A 17292-nucleotide genomic window follows, 5' to 3' on the forward strand; every position below is an offset into this window, starting at 1 on the left:
CGTTAAAGGTTAGCCTGTTTTTTACAATTATAAATATACTGCTGTATTATTTATAAAGTCAAGAACACCTATATTTATTTTGTGCTAATAAGTTGTAATATTTTGGAAAATATAATTTATTTGCCTCTGAAGTAAAAGAAATTGAAAAGTTTAGTGGTTTTCACTATATGTTCAATATAAGCGATGGTGATACTTTTAAAGCAAAATGTTGAAGATGTTCAATTAGAATAAATATTTTCACATTTAATTGAAGAGGAGAATTGATGTATACTGTCATATCTGCTAAAATATTCACAAACCAAGGACCCCATTGAAAATAAGCTTTCTAGCTTTCATGGGCCATCCTAGGTTACTACACACTGCTATAATATATACATGTTACTTCCAATTTAAACTATCTTAGTCTCATTGACTTTTGTTTCTATAATATAAAGGTACACATAGTATTAATATTGAGGATGAATCAGAGCTAATTAAAACAAATCAGTTCGGATCTCGGTGATACACGTACACAGTACTGATAAGAAAAATCAGAAACTTGATTCAAAATTAAGGTAGTTCTGCACGTTTGATAAACCGGAAGGGATGGCGTAACGTCATTTATCCTGAAAACGTAGAATAAAGCCTGGATTCGGCGTACAGAAATGAAAATCATTTTCTGAATTAATTGAAATCTGCGAGTAAATTTATCACAATGGCACTGTTGCTATATTTCTAAAGTCAAAATATGATATTATAACATATGACACGTTATAATAATCAAAATGATGTCTTAAAATTAGCGTGAAATGTCCGGTTCACTTTAATCATGGTCAAATATCTCAAAAATAAGCGCATGGACCTATACATTTTATTTCACCAAATTATAGGCCAATTGTTTATGTACAACTGTGAGAAGTTTCATTAAAATCTACATTGTAGAAAAAATTCTGTTCGCGAAAATGTGACGAAAGTAATGATTTTCCCATAGACTCCCATTATGAAATATTGCGTGAGATCCAAATTTTTCAAATCAGTGTAGCAAGAAATCAAGCACACGACCCTATCTTTTTTATTTGCAGAATTTTCTAGGTATATTCTGAAGTTTTGAAAAATCAGAGTTTAATCAAATTCTGCATTGTAGAAAAAACTTCGACCCAAACGTGCAGAACTACCTTAAATAGATTCTTTCTTTCCTTTATTTAAAAAGAAAATCTTGCAGCTTACAGGAAAAATCAAGGCCAGTTAATAATATAAGAATCTTTCACTGACTGATGAAAAATATGAACACAGTGTTTTCCTTAAAGGGACAGTTTTTTGTGTGGACAAAAAAGTACAATTTCAGGTGAAAATTTTATATATTTTATATTCTTCAGATTTCAATAAACTACTGAACATGAAATAATTCATCTGAGCAAATACATGACATAAAGTAAAATACAACATGGCGACTTTTACACTATGCGGCTTCATAAATTTCATTTAAATATTGACATAAAACATAAAGATTGGCATTTATATGTTTCAAAACGAACTCATCAATGTTTCACCTTCTGGATGATTGCCTCGGTAACCTAGTGGTAGAGCTCCCCGCTACGAGTGATCGCCTCGGTAGCCTAGTGGTAGAGCTCCCGCTACGAGTGATCGCCTTGGAAACCTAGCGGTAGAGCTCCCGCTACGAGTGATCGCCTCGGTAGCCTAGTGGTAGAGCTTCCGCTACGAGTAATCGCCTTCCTAGTGGTAGAGCTCCCGCTACGAGTGATCGCCTCGGTAACGTAGCGGTAGAGCTCCCGCTACGAGTGATCGCCTCGGTAGCCTAGTGGTAGAGTTTCTGCTACGAGTGATCGCCTCGGTAGCCTAGCGGTTGAGCTCCCGCTACGAGTGATCGCGTCGGAAGCCTAGCGGTAGAGCTCCCGCTACGAGTGATCGCGTCGGTAGCCTAGATGTAGAGCACCCGCTACGAGTGATCGCTTCGGTAGCCTAGCGGTACAGCATCTGCTACGAGTGATCTCCTGGGTAGCCTTGCGGTACAGCATCCGCTACGTGTGATCGCCTAGGTAGCCTAGCGGTAGAGTACCTGCTACGAGTGACCTCTTGGGTAGCCTTGCGGTAAAGCACCCGCTACGAGTGATCGCCTCGGTAGCCTAGCGTTAGAGCACCTGCTACCAGTGATCACCTCAGTAGCCTAGCGGTAGAGCTCCCGCTACGAGTGATTGCCTTTGTAGCCTAGTGGTAAAACACCCGCAACGAGTGACCGCGTCAGAGCCTAGTGATAGAGCTCCCGCTACGAGTGATCACCTCGGTAGCCTAGCGGTAGAGGGCCCGCTACGAGTGATCGCCTTGGTAGCCTAGCGGTACAGCCCACGCTATGAGTGATCGCCTCGGTAGCCTAGCGGTAGAGTAGCCACTATGAGTGATCGCCTCGGTAGCCTAGCGGTAGAGTAGCCACTATGAGTGATCGCCTCGGTAGCCTGGCGGTACAGCACCTGCCACGAGTGATCGCCTCAGTAGTCTAGCGGTAGAGCTCTCGCTACGAGTGATTGCCTTTGTAGCCTAGTGGTAAAACACCCGCAACGAGTGATCGCGTCGGAGCCTAGTGGTAGAGCTGCCGCTACGAGTGATCGCCTCGGTAGCCTAGCGGTACAGCTCCCGCTACGAGTGATCGCCTGGGTAGCCTAGCGGTAGAGCTCCCGCTACGAGTGATCGCCTCGGTAGCCTAGAGGTAGAGCTACCGCTACGAGTGATCGTCTGGGTAGCCTAGTGGTAGAGCTCCCGCTACGAGTGATCGCCTGGGTAGCCTAGCGGTAAAGCTCCCACTACGAGTGATTGCCTGGGTAGCCTAGCGGTTGAGCTCCCGCTACGAGTGGTCGCCTAGGTAGCCTGGAAGTAGAGCACCTGCTTCTAGTGTTGGAGCTCGTGGGTTCACTCCCCGGCTGCGTCACACCAAAGACGTTTTGAAATGGTATCACATTACGTGTCTACCTCGTGACATTCCAGTGAAGCAGCACTATAATTCTGAGCATTGTGCAAATTGCTACAAGAAGACACCAGAGATCACACTCTCTAAATGTGCAAAAACAACATTGATTTTTGCTTTGGTGTCAATATACTACTGTCATTTTCTGGTTTCAATGCATATTTTTTAGACTGTGAAATTTTATGATTAGACACAACTATATTTTCTTCAGGATTTGTATTAAAAGATTTTCCTAACGCCAAAGATCAGTGTCACTTTTGTATAAAAGTTTTATAATTGATACTTAAAACAAATAGGTAAACAAAGAATAACAATAATACAATATCACAGCCACGAAAACTACCAACAGAATTCCAAAATAATGCATCAGTTCTGTTAAGGGAACTTTTTTCACCGCTTCTTTGGCCCCTTTCCATTTGTGTGGTCCCTGAAGTCTCCATTGGTAAGCTCCACACGACCCAAACATCAACCTGAGATTATATATGATTTTAAAGTTATTTCATATTTTGTGGGTGGTGGGTTTTCATGTCCTTTTCTTCCAACTGAAATTTCATCTAAAATTTTAGAATGTCTATGTTACTAGGTACAGGGTGTCAAATAATATGACCATATTGTCTACCAAGAGTTTTATAGTACATCATGTTGTAAGACGTGTTCTAAAGTTTTATATACAGAATGTATATATTAGCCTTTCAGCGTTTGTGCAAAGTGTAATTTTGCAGAAATTGCTCCAAAATGACGTCCTTTTTTATAAATACCTCATCTGATTTTCCAAGATTACCTTTTATGGGAATATCTTTGACAGTCTACAGACAAACATCTCCAATACCAGGTTAATTTAATGAAATAAAATTTTAAAAAGTCTCACAAATGTTGTTGCTGCATGTATTCACACATTCATCTGTAACAGGTATATTTCAAAGCTTTTGTACTGGTCTCAAATATGATGAAAGGCACATGAAAGTCAAATATCAAATTTTTAACGACAGAAAGACACATACATTGTAAAATCTATACCTCCATGCTAGGTCTGGATGTTTCCAAATACTTGGTTTAGCCCCGATCAAATCAGCAATTTCATCATTGTAGACTATTGGATCTTTTTGCATCGTATGGCCAGATGACCTCCCGTACCTTCCTTCACAGGACCTCTGAACAAAGTTAAAACGAAATAAGTTGTTGAAAATGTTTCCTCTAAGATGAACATATATTGCTTAACGCTACGCGCCCACAGATTGGGGGAAAACTTTCAACATGTTCATTTCCACCAAGTTTCGCAGACATTGAAGAATGGGATATTGAGTAAAAGCAAGTGATAGATATTTGTGGCTATTTCTTCGGATATCCTGCAAGAATCATGTCAATAAGTTTGTACCATTGGTCATGTTCACAGTACTCACGTTAAATGGATTCTTTAGGGCTACTCGCTTAAAATATTCGTATAAGAATAAAAAGAGGATGGATTTGGAGTTTGTGAGGCCAGATATACTGAAAAATGAACGCTAACCGTGGATTAACACTTAGCCTTACGTTTGGAGAAAAATGTTTAAACAACACCAAATTATAGAAAGAAAGGGTTGTTTAAAATGACGATTGAACATCGTGTAACTATAACATGTATACTATACAAAACAATTGTCAATATATATATACATTGAATTCTAGTGCAAAAATCCTACCCTCTCTTCCTGCATATCCCGTTCCATCTCTGACTTGCTGGGCAATTTCACACGACCTTGACACAGCTCTGCAAACCATCTTGCCTGAGTTTCGGACATTGTCAGTACCCCACCAGATGCTGGCTGCACAAACCCAATAAATGCCATCGACTGGCCGATGTCCGGACTGAACACGTTCTTGTAAAGCTTCAAAAGTAGGTAAGAAAGTCATTTAAAAATATATATATATCCTAACCACAAGCAGACGACAATCAAAGGCGCATGTCACTGGTAAGTAGCTCGATGTAAATTAATAACTTGAGTTTTCGACTTAGGTATCGAATGTATGTACCAATACGCTGAAACCGTTACGATGAACTATAAAGAATATCATGATTCTGAATTGCAAAAATTGTTACAATGTCCTCTTCGCATTGGTGGAAATAAATTATAAGGGCATATAAAAAACGTTAAATTAAAAAGACAGTACAGAGCCCTACAGTTCAAGCGATTTTGGTATAGTTTTTGCTAAATTTAGATGTTGTATCGCTCCATTGAAAACAAAAACTGGTCAGTGTGATTGGTCATTGTAACGTTTCAGATCACATCGTCACAATTTCAGATCATGATTATGACGGCTTTTACAGCTTTTGATATGGTGGGGGTGAGGGATGTATTAGAGTGCCCGTCCAGGCATCATTTCATTTTGAGGTGGGCACCATGGCTGATCCATCGACCATCCATGGGTCAGCCGAAAGACTTACCCAAATGAAAACATTTTACATCCCAGTCGTTGTTTCGAATTAAAGAGGTAAGTGGTAAGTGATTCTAACAGACACTGAGCAGAGAACACGTTTCCACTGTACAAAGTATGTTCCTAGACTATTGCAACCAACAATACTTGACAAAGTTTTGTTGGCTTTAAGGAGCTCATGCACAAATTATAAAAACTAATAAACGGGAATCACCTGGGAGTTTTTCAAGAACACATACTTGTACAATAAAATGTATACCTTCATCTCATTTGTGTCTTTATTCAGCACAAGTTTCTGAGTGTCTGCGCTGAGAAAAGGTAGATCAATCTTGTATCCTGTACACATGATAATGTTGTCAAACTCTGCACTCTCACCATCCATAAAGAACACGCGACTACCATCTATTCTCTTTAAAAATATAAGGCAGTGCACTAGATTAATTACTTAACTTTAACACTAATTATCTCTTACGCTTACGATAGCTTCTATATGTTTAGTATCATTAGATAGTTATATGGTATCGTTTCTTACATTTATTTAATTATTTTTTGGTGACCAGTCTGTATTGAGTACATGTATGCAGATATCTATTAGATGGTGGGAAACTTGCAAACTTTTATATACGATTTTAGGCTTAGATGACATCGAAGCTGCTGTTCTGTAGAGAACTTTAGCGATCTGAAACTCCTCAAATTACATAACCTATTGTAATAATACAAATAATATTATAAGAGAAGTATTGAAAATTATGAATAGTGACGGCCTCCGGTGTTATGGCTGCCGACTTTGAATCACTCGCCCCTCATCGTGGTGGGTCCGAATCCTTACAAAACGTCGTGTGAAGAAGACATCCAGCGGATATAAGCAAGGTCGATGGTTCTACCCAGGTACTGGTCCGTTGCTGAAACAATGCATGGCCGGTTCGACTCTCAACTCAACAAAAAACAGAACAATAATAATAATAATAATAATAATAATAATAATTGTTAGTCATTTGCATTTAGTTCTGCTGAAATCAATATTTGCTTAAGGCATGGTCCATATCATGATGTTGAAATCAAAAGAAAATATTCACATCTGAATATGAAAAGGATCAGCGCAAGTTCGTACATATGTGATTAAAATTCAATGAGCTATTTTCCAAAAGTAACTCCGAAGCATTCCGGTATAATGAGGAGCAACACCACGTCATGAGTGCTTTCTGCATAGGAATATGAGCCTCGTCATGAGAAAACCAACATGGATCCAGACCAGCCTGCGCATCCGCGCAGTCTGGTCAGGATCCATGCTGTCCGCTTTCAGATCCTATTGCAATTAGAGAAACTGTTAGCGAGCAGCATGGATCCTGGCCAGACTGCGCGGATGTGCAGGCGGGTCTGGATCCATGCTGGTCGCAAACCCACTATGTTGGTTTTCTCATGGCACGACTAATTTGTTTTCTTGCATATCATAAAGATTTTCTCACGTTTTTGCAAAAATTCGTCTTACAACCAGTAGCGTAACAGTATAGCATGACTCTCGTGCTGTAATTTATGGATGAATGCATACGCTAGAATAAATAAGTGCTTAAAAGAAAATCATTCGTTTTATTTTTTATTCTATTGATTTAAGAATACAGTGTGCAAGGAAAATAATCTGTCACTACTGGAAGGTGAGGATGGATATACCTGGTGGCTCTATGATAACTGTTTTGCGTCAACTCGACAGAGCCTCGTTACCGCTTAAACATTATCCTCGCACCAGATATTTCAATCCGCGTCTTCAACCATTGAAAAATTTTTGTAACAAGATATATCTACAAGAAGATATGTAGGATACCTTAATATTCTGTACAATCTTGATATCTTTCCTCTGTATATGATGAATCAACGTGGAACTAATAGTTGGCTGTCTCTGTAATGCTTTCATCTTTGGATTCAAGTTCCACCTATAAATTAGTATAATGAAACTAAAATGTAAATTTTTAAGTGCTCTTTTTTGTGGAAATCCGTTTCCTACACAATAGAAGTTTTGCAGTACAAAAAAAGTACAGAAGACCGCTCTAGCCCAGCAATGAGCCACATCAATTTTGTTTTTGTCCGTACTTACAACGATACTAGCCTGTTCGTTTGTAAATTCTAGTTTTGGTGACTATAAAATTCAGCTGATGACGTAAAATACATTATTGCAGTATTTGATTTTCTTTCAACTGTTGTTTGCTATTAACAGCATTTTCTTTTCTAAATGTGCGAGACTTTTCATAAATGCACTCTAATAGGTATTATGAAGGCAAAAGAGAATATTTGTTCGTTTCAGTGTAAGATTAAATGGTATTTCACGAGTCAAAACCAGACGTAATATTTACACGAGTAGCATAGCCACGAGTGGAAATGTAAGATGTAGATCTAATGTTCATGCATGAAAGATATTTTTTATCAAGTACATCTAAAAAAAACAAACGTTCTTTTTATCTAATGTTTTGACTAAATTTACTCGTCTTATAGTTTCTTACCAGTGAAAAATGTATTTGATATTTTTACAGTGAAAATACCAAATACATTTCACTCTAATATTTCAGTAATACAATAAGAAACATGTTATAAATTGCCAGAGTTTCGATGACGAATGAATTACCGTCTTGGATGCCCACTGACTAGACATATGATCTTTTCAACTATGAAGTTGGCGAGAGTAAATGGCAATTTAAAGAAAAGTCGACAGGCGTAGATATCTGCGGGATGACCAAAAACATAGTTAGGTCCAACCCAGGCTCCGGACCGAGTGCTAATATACACTGGCTTGCACCTACAATATCAAGTTTCAAACTTTAATTACTAACATGATAAATGCTCAATAAAATCACATAAAAAGCAACCAAACAAATAAGAAAAAAACAAACACACAAAAAACAGACCATTTGACTGAGTCTGTTCATAAGATGAAATGAGCCGCGCCACAAGAAAACCAACATAGTTCATTTGCGACCAGCATGGATCCAGACCAGCCTGCGCATTCGCACAGTCTGGTCAGGATCCATACTGTTCGCTATGCTGTTCGCTAACAGTTTCTCTAATTGCAATAGGCTTTGAAAGCGAACAGCATAGATCCTGACCAGACTGCGCGGATGCGCAGGTTTAAGCGGCATTTATATCATTGTAAATTTGAATGGACTCCATGATAACAAAACTGGACAGCACAGTCCATATCCAGATACAATACCTTACATACCTGTTGTACGATTTTCAAGTACATGTGTGAGTAATTTAAATCAAAGTTTAACTAAAACAATAAGTGTTGCTGTTAAATGAGATTCATAACCAAATATCTTATCAAAACAGAAACAATACAAAACCTGGTATATATTTAATTTATACTTTTTTTTTATATTTCTTTTTATTTTAGGTCGACTGCGAAGCAAGTTATACAACTTATATTAATCACTCTCGACACCTCATTCCTGATGGAGTCCATCGCCACAAGGGTATGAGAGAAGAGAAGCTAGTTTCCCTTTTAATGCTGAGCGCCAAGCATGGGAGCTACGGGTACCATTTTTCACGTCTTTGGTATGACGCGGCCGGGGATCGAACCCACGACCTCTCGCACTCGGAGCGTACACTCTACCACTAGGTAGATACATATTTATGAAACTAACTATAAATGTTGCTTATTATAACCAATGTCAGTCAGGAAATGTGCCTTTATGTCAGGCCCTGTGTTACTGAAGGGCTATAAATGGTTCTAAAGCGTTAAGGATAAACATGGCTGACATGGAACAGCTTTTATGGCTGTAAAGGGATCAATTCACTCATTTATAGTATAAGACATTTATAAATAGCTTTTGTGGCTGAAAGGTAACCAGTTCATTCATTAAAAGGCTTTGATAAACATCTTTGGTGACTCGGAAAGGTGAATTGATAAACAACTTTTACTCTATTCACTCATTTGTAATTCAAGGCATTCAAGGCATTGATAAATAGCTTTGACGACTATAAGAGTATTAATTTACTCACAAGTAATATAAGGCATTTAAAATAGCTATGGTGACTATAAGCGGATCTATTCACTCATTGGTAACATAAGGCTTTGATAAATAGAGTTGGTGGCTTTTGCAGCAGGAACAATTCACTCATTAGTGATATAAGGCATTAGTAAATAGCTTTCGTGGCTTTAGGAGGAGCAATTTACTCATTAGTGATATAAGGCATTGGTAAATAGCTTTCGTGGCTTTAGGAGGAGCAATTTACTCATTAGTGATATAAAGCACTGGTAAATAGCTTTCGTGGCTTTAGGAGGAGCAATTTACTCGTTCACTCATTAGTAATATAAGGCATTAGTAAATAGCTTTCGTGGCTTTAGGAGGAGCAATTCACTCATTCATTTATTAGTAACATAAGGCATTTGTAAATAGCTTTCGTGACTTTAGGAGGAGCAATTTACTCATTAGTGATACAAAGCATTGGTAAATAGTTTTCGTGGCTTTAGGAGGAGCAATTTACTCGTTCACTCATTAGTAATATAAGGCATTAGTAAATAGCCTTCGTGGCTTTAGAAGGAGCAATTCACTCATTCACTCATTAGTAACATAAGGCATTTGTAAATAGCTTTTGTGACTTTAGGAGGAGCAATTCACTCATTAGTAACATAAGGCATTTGTAAATAGCTTTCGTGACTTTAGGAGGAGCAATTCACTCATTAGTTATATAAGGCATTAGTAAATAGCCTTCGTGGCTTTAGAAGGAGCAATTCACTCATTCACTCATTAGTAACATAAGGCATTTGTTAATAGATTTCGTGACTTTAGGAGGAGCAATTCACTCATTAGTAATATAAGGCATTGGTAAAAAACGTTCGTTGCTTAAGGAGGAGCAATTCTCTCATTAGTAATATAAGGCATTGGTAAATAGCTTTCGTGGCTTTAGGAGGAGCAATTCACTCATTCACTCATTAGTAATATAAGGCATTTGTAAATAGCTTTCGTGACTTTAGGAGGAGCAATTCACTCATTAGTAATATAAGGCATTGGTAAAAAACGTTCGTGGCTTAAGGAGGAGCAATTCACTCATTAGTAATATAAGGCATTGGTAAACTGCTTTCGTGGCTTTAGGAGGAGCAATTCACCCATTCACTCATTAGTTATATAAGGCATTGGTAAATAGCTTTCGTGACTTTAGGAGGAGCAATTCACTCATTCACTCATTAGTAATATAAGGCATTGCTAAATAGCTTTGGTGACTTTAGGAGGAGCAATTCCCTCATTCACTCATTAGTAATATAAGGCATTAGTAAATAGCTTTCGTGGCTTTAGGAGCAATTCCCTCATTCACTCATTAGAAATATAAGGCATTGGTAAACAGCTATGATGACTTTAGGAGGAGCAATTCACTCATTAGTAATATAGGGCATTGGTAAATAACTTCGGTGGCTTTAGGATGTCCAATTCACTCATTAGTAACATAAGGCTTTGATAAATAACTTTTGTGGCTTTAGGAGGAGCAATTCACTCAATCAAATAACTTCTGTGGCTTTAGGAGGAGCAATTCACTTATTAGTAATATAAGGCTTTGATAAATAACTTCGGTGGCTTTAGGATGTCCAATTCACTCATTAGTAACATAAGGCTTTGATAAATAACTTTTGTGGCTTTAGGAGGAGCAATTCACTCATTCACTCATTAGTTATATAAGGCATTGCTAAATAGCTTTGGTGACTTTAGGAGGAGCAATTCCCTCATTCACTCATTAGAAATATAAGGCATTGGTAAACAGCTATGGTGACTTTAGGAGGAGCAATTCACACATTCACTCATTAGTAACATAAGGCATTGCTAAATAGCTTTGGTGACTTTAGGAGGAGCAATTCACTCATTCACTCATTAGTTATATATTATAAGGCATTGCTAAACAGCTTTGGTGACTTTAGGATGTTCGATTCACTCATTCACTCATTAGTAATATAAGGCGTTGCTAAATAGCTTTGGTGACTTTAGGATGTTCAATTCACTCATTCACTCATTAGTAATATAAGGCGTCGCTAAATAGCTTTGGTGACTTTAGGATGTTCAATTCACTCATTCACTCATTAGTACTATAAGGCGTTGCTAAATAGCTTTGGTGACTTTAGGATGTTCAATTCACTCATTCACTCATTAGTAATATAAGGCGTTGCTAAATAGCTTTGGTGACTTTAGGATGTTCAATTCACTCATTCACTCATTAGTAATATAAGGCATTGGTAAACAGCTTTCGTGACTTTAGGAGGAGCAATTCACTCATTCACTCATTAATAATATAAGGCATTGGTAAATAGCTTCGTTGACTTTAGGAGGAACAATTCACTCATTCACTCAATAGTAATATAAGGCATTGATAAATAGCTTTGGTGACTTTAGGAGGAGCAATTCACTCATTCACTCATTAGTTATATAAGGCGTTGGTAAATAGCGTTGGTGACTTTAGGAGGAGCAATTCACTCATTCACTCATTAGTAATATAAGGCGTTGCTAAATAGCTTTGGTGACTTTAGGATGTTCAATTCACTCATTCACTCATTAGTAATATAAGGCGTTGCTAAATAGCTTTGGTGACTTTAGGGTGTTCAATTCACTCATTCACTCATTAGTAATATAAGGCATTGCTAAATAGCTTTGGTGACTTTAGGAGGAGCAATTCACTCATTAGTTATATAAGGCATTGGTAAAAAGCTTTGGTGACTTTAGGAGGAGCAATTCACTCATTCACTCATTAGTTATATAAGGCATTGGTAAATAGCTTTGGTGACTTTAGGAGGAGCAATTCACTCATTCACTCATTAGTAATATAAGGCATTGATAAATAGCTTTGGTGACTTTAGGAGGAGCAATTCACTCATTCACTCATTAGTAATATAAGGCATTGGTAAATAGCTTTCGTGACTTTAGGAGGAGCAATTCACTCATTCACTCATTAGTAATATAAGGCATTGGTAAACAGCTATGATGACTTTAGGAGGAGCAATTCACTCATTAGTAATATAGGGCATTGGTAAATAACTTCTGTGGCTTTAGGAGGAGCAATTCACTCATTAGTAATATAAGGCTTTGATAAATAACTTCGGTGGCTTTAGGATGTCCAATTCACTCATTAGTAACATAAGGCTTTGATAAATAACTTTTGTGGCTTTAGGAGGAGCAATTCACTCATTAGTAATATAAGGCTTTGATAAATAGCTTTGGTGACTATAAGAATGTCAATTCATTCATTAGTAATATAAAGTATTGATAAAAAGATTTGGTGACTGTAGAAATATCTGTTCAAGCATTAGTAATATAAGGCTGGCGGCTGTAAGTGGATCAGTTCACATTAGTAATATAAGGCTGGCGGCTATAAGTGGATCAGGTCACATTAGTAATATAAGGCTGGCGGCTATAAGTGGATCAGTTCACATTAGTAATATAAGGCTGGCGGCTGTAAGTGGATCAGTTCACATTAGTAATATAAGGCTGGCGGCTACAAGTGGATCAGTTCACATTAGTAATATAAGGCTGGCGGCTATAAGTGGATCAGTTCACATTAGTAATATAAGGCTGGCTGGCGGCTACAAGTGGATCAGTTCACATTAGTAATATAAGGCTGGCGGCTACAAGTGGATCAGTTCACATTAGTAATATAAGGCTGGCGGCTACAAGTGGATCAGTTCACATTAGTAATATAAGGCTGGCGGCTACAAGTGGATCAGTTCACATTAGTAGTATAAGGCTGGCGGCTACAAGTGGATCAGTTCACATTAGTAATATAAGGCATTGATATATCAACTATTCTGACGAAGAGAATGCAACACATTCAGCACCTTCCAACTGTTGCACAGTCCACAGCCACATCCACAGCACTGTTGCCAATACCAACAATGAGAACACGCTTTCCTGTCACGTCATTGGATATTGCATCGTTATACTTTACACTGTGTATTATGTCCCCTTAAATGTAAAGAAAAACAATATACGTTTTTAAGAATGTCAAAGACTTTTGCATTAATGATATCTGACCTTTATAATGTTTTCAGTGGAACAAAGCTCAAACCTTTGAATGAATCCTGTCCAGGAAAATTCGGCATGCTTGGTCTGGCATGATGACCAGTCGCTATAGCAATGAACTTTGACCTGTATATTTCAGCAGGTTCATTCTCAAGTACTGTCTTCCCATCATCGTCTACATGTTTAGCTGTCGTCTGCCAGTCTTCCCCTGAGACAAAAAAGCAAGAACAGTTACAAAGTTAGCTGTAAATAGATACGTGTTTATAGTTTATTGTTAAACTTCAACTTTTTTGGACAAACTATATTTATATAACTATATACTAGTATGTGTTATTGTTGTAATAGGAGAAAAGATTCACGACAGAAATGACGCAACATCAAAAGTTCAAACGCATTTGAAATTTTTGTTCGAACTCTCTTGCTGCTTTCATGTCTAGCAAACTTTGAAAATGGTAATAAAATGTGTTTGGTGAATTGTTAAACACAAGAATAATGCACCTATTGGTTTCTATGGTTAATATAATAATTATGTAATTGATAATTTTAATTTAGTTTATTTAAAGAGTTTTTACCTATTTTTTCAATATCTAAAACTTTCCTGTGAAATCTGATATCTTCGTGTAGGTTGAAGTTTTTAACATACTCGACGATATAGTTTGCCACGTCCTTGTTGTGCGGGTAGTCCAGGGTGTCGTCAGGGAACGGGAAATCAGAGAAACAGTAGTTGTACTTGGATACATTGCTGTAAGTAAAAAGCAAGCTCTGCATGAATGATAAAGGCTTGAACTGCAGGTCAACAAAATATGCTCTGTATGGCTTAAGAAATATAGTGAAAGACAAAATAAGAATATGATGTTGGTATAAATCGATACATGTAGATGCAAGAAAAGATATTGTCTCAAGGCTGAATTACGTCACGTTTTTTAAAAAGAATAGGGCCAGGTACATACCAACATGAAGCACTCTAGCGAGACAAAAGACAACTACGATCTTGGACGAGTCCAGTGCGTGTCGCAAAAAAATATCTAAATCTGTCCCATTGGACAAATAATACTTCTGACAGATCGCCATGGTTACCACTTCCATAACAATCAAGTTCATGTGCTTTTTGTGTTTCATTGTCATCGTGTAACTACGAATAGTTGTTTGAAACTTATGGCATTTTCTGCCAATAAATTACTGATTGCAACTATAAGAAAACTTACATGTTTGTAAATCGCATGACTCCATATTCATTTTCACGGAACATCCACAACCCGCCTACTTCTCCAAAGTTTTCAAGCACAATCGCCTTAAGTCCTGTATCCCGTAGACATTTTAGTGTAGCTAAACCGGAAGTTCCCGCTCCTATCACCACAACGTCAGTCTTAATTAAAGACGGGGAATCAGTCATCTATAAAGGAATAAAATTTATATGTTATTTGCTACTACAATGTTTACATTTTGTGGTGCTACGTGAGTTTTGCAAGTGATGTAATTCACTGTCTGATAAGCGGAGCAACTCGCTGTTTGTTTATCCGCTAGCCGGATTAGATTAGCCGGTATCTGTTGAATTCCCATACATATTTTTGTGTAAATACCCATCCCATTTCGTTTGTCGAAAAAAAAATAACCACAGGGTCAAATTTCGTTTATACTTCAAAATCCGAAATTTTGCACTGACAAGTTAAGTGTGAGGCAGTTCACTTCAAGGCTGCAGTAGATGTTTATAATTCCATGACAAAGACTAACTTTCGTTTTTATACCAGATATTTCTCATAGCCGAAATTCTGCACTGTGACGCCATTCCCTCCTAAATGCTTATATGGTTTTCAAAATTAAGATATTCAAAATTTTCAAATAGTCGTAAATTATATATATAAAAAAACTGGGAAACAATAAATAACTTATTTCTTCCCACCTACCAAATGCCACTCACGGAATTATTTATAGACTCGCGGAAATCAGTACATGTTTATAATTCGGAAAAGAAAAAGTATGATTCTCGCATATAAATAGCATTTCACTACAGTCTCAAGATATTTGCTGCATTTCAAAATATGCTCATAAATTCAGTCTAGAAAAATAAACATGATAAGAGTGATATATAAAAATACTGTACTGTTACTCACGTTTAAGCTGTTATAGTAAATCCATCATTCTCTAAATTCTGTTTAGGTCTAAAAAAACTGTATCCGGTAACATGCTAAAAAAAGGGTAGGTAGGTCGGATTTTTAAAAAAAAAATTATTAAGTGAGACTTTTCGGAAATTATTTTTGTGTCAAAAAATGAATACTCGTGGGTTATTTAGTGCATCAGTAAGTTGATTTTTAACATCACTGACCATTAAAGCATAAAAAGTGCAGTTTTGCTACTTTTTATATTGAAAAAAATCTGAAAGGTCATAAAAACATTTAGGGTCGGGCCAAAAATTTAGGAAAGGTAGAGATACCGGAAACAAATTTTTTTAAGCCTTATATGGCATGCCAGTATATAGAGGAACATAAGAAATAAATAGGAATATAAAATGAGCCGCGCCATGAGAAAACAAACATAGTGCCTTTGCGACCAGCATGGATCCAAACCAGCCTGCGCATCCGCGCTGTCTGGTCAGGATCCATGCTGTTTGCTTTCAAAGCCTATTGCAATTAGGGAAACTGTTAGCAAACAGCATGGATCCTGACCAGACTGCGCGGATGAGCAGGCTGGTCTGGATCCATGCTGGTCGCAAACGCACAATGTTGGTTTTCTCATGGAGCGCGGCTCAAATGTTTAATTAGCGTTTTACCCTGATTAAAATGAATCATTTTGTTAATTCTAGATGCAGACGAAAGTAGATTTCTTGATAATAAACGCAGTGCTCAATATCGAAACATACTCATGTCATGATGCGTTTCAATATTAATCTCTACAAAAACATCAGTTTCTCCTTTATTCATGTAGTGCGCTATTCTTTATCAGTGTTAAGTATTTTCAATGTGGTAGTTAAATCGGCTATCCTTTTAAGTGGAGGCTCAATCTTTATTATTTACACCGAGGTTACAGAAGACAGATTGATACAAAAGATTAAAATCCACTTTAAGATTCGCAAGCAGGCTATTTTTAGATACAATACATGTATAATTTTTAAAATTAAGACCGACAGTACTGTCAAGCTTTTCATGGCGGAGGAAGATCTCAGATGCGACTCCATGCCATATTTTATCACGGACTGGCACCCGGGTAGAACCATTTATATTTCGTAAGCCAGCTACATGACTTCCTCACATGAAGCATTCAACGTCCTAAGTGAGGCTCGAACCCACATCGATGAGAGGTAAGTGCCTAGTGGTACGAAGTCAGCGACCTTAACCACTCGGCCACATCGTCGGGTTGCACATTGCTTTCATACAGTTCCCCCATGGTGTTGGTTCGGAACCTCGGTGGAGTGTTGAGTTCTACATGCGAGAAAGCCATCAAGCTGGCTTACGGAAGGTCGCTAGTTTTACCAAGATGCCGGCACAATCTCTAATGGGCACATTGGTCCTCCTTCACGATCGATTGATATCGGCTGGTGTGTGGTACGATGAATGCAAAGAACAATTTGAAATCAGTCAGCTGTGCTCAGTGTTTGTAAATAGTCATATGTCACAAATGCTTTATTTGTATACATTTTGCTTCCTCTAGATAAAGTGAGGGTTGCATTGACAAAGATATAATTCTGAGAAATTAATATTTCAATCAAACAAACGCTACTTTACAAGACAAGGTATCTGGTAATCTTTCATTTAGTATAATGGATTGAGGGCATAGGAGCACGTAGACAGCGGTGCCAGTGGGAGGCGGCCCCAACATTGACGGTTTAGGGCGTGGTTATCATATGCTTGGTCCCCAAACTTTTGACCCCTAAAATCTTGATTAAGCAGATTAAACAGTGAATAATGGTGAAAAGGTTACAACTGTATGTACTTCAGATAA

The 17292-nt window shown here is 37.7% G+C and overlaps 1 protein-coding gene across 2 annotated transcripts; it reads right to left on the bottom strand.

Moving 5' to 3' along the window:
• Positions 1–1325: 1325 nt before the first annotated feature.
• On the bottom strand, positions 1326–15497 carry LOC123555018 (flavin-containing monooxygenase 5-like). 2 transcript variants are annotated; one of them, XM_045345533.2, is made up of 11 exons: positions 15468–15497; positions 14562–14749; positions 13929–14098; positions 13403–13564; positions 13173–13299; positions 7983–8153; positions 7188–7296; positions 5628–5777; positions 4636–4821; positions 3974–4107; positions 1326–3426 (listed from the first exon to the last, which is right to left on the bottom strand). In XM_045345533.2, the coding sequence occupies exons 2-11, from the start codon at positions 14747–14749 to the stop codon at positions 3240–3242; spliced, it is 1584 nt and encodes a 527-aa protein (XP_045201468.2). In that variant the 5' UTR covers positions 15468–15497; the 3' UTR covers positions 1326–3239. The 2 variants fall into 2 exon arrangements, with proteins under 2 accessions (XP_045201468.2, XP_045201469.2); XM_045345534.2 differs by lacking the exon at positions 15468–15497 and having other exon boundaries at positions 3362–3498; positions 14562–14937.
• Between the last annotated feature and the right edge of the window lie 1795 nt (positions 15498–17292).

The sequence above is a fragment of the Mercenaria mercenaria genome, chromosome 7 (assembly GCF_021730395.1).
Source record: "Mercenaria mercenaria strain notata chromosome 7, MADL_Memer_1, whole genome shotgun sequence".
Lineage (NCBI taxonomy): Eukaryota > Metazoa > Mollusca > Bivalvia > Venerida > Veneridae > Mercenaria > Mercenaria mercenaria.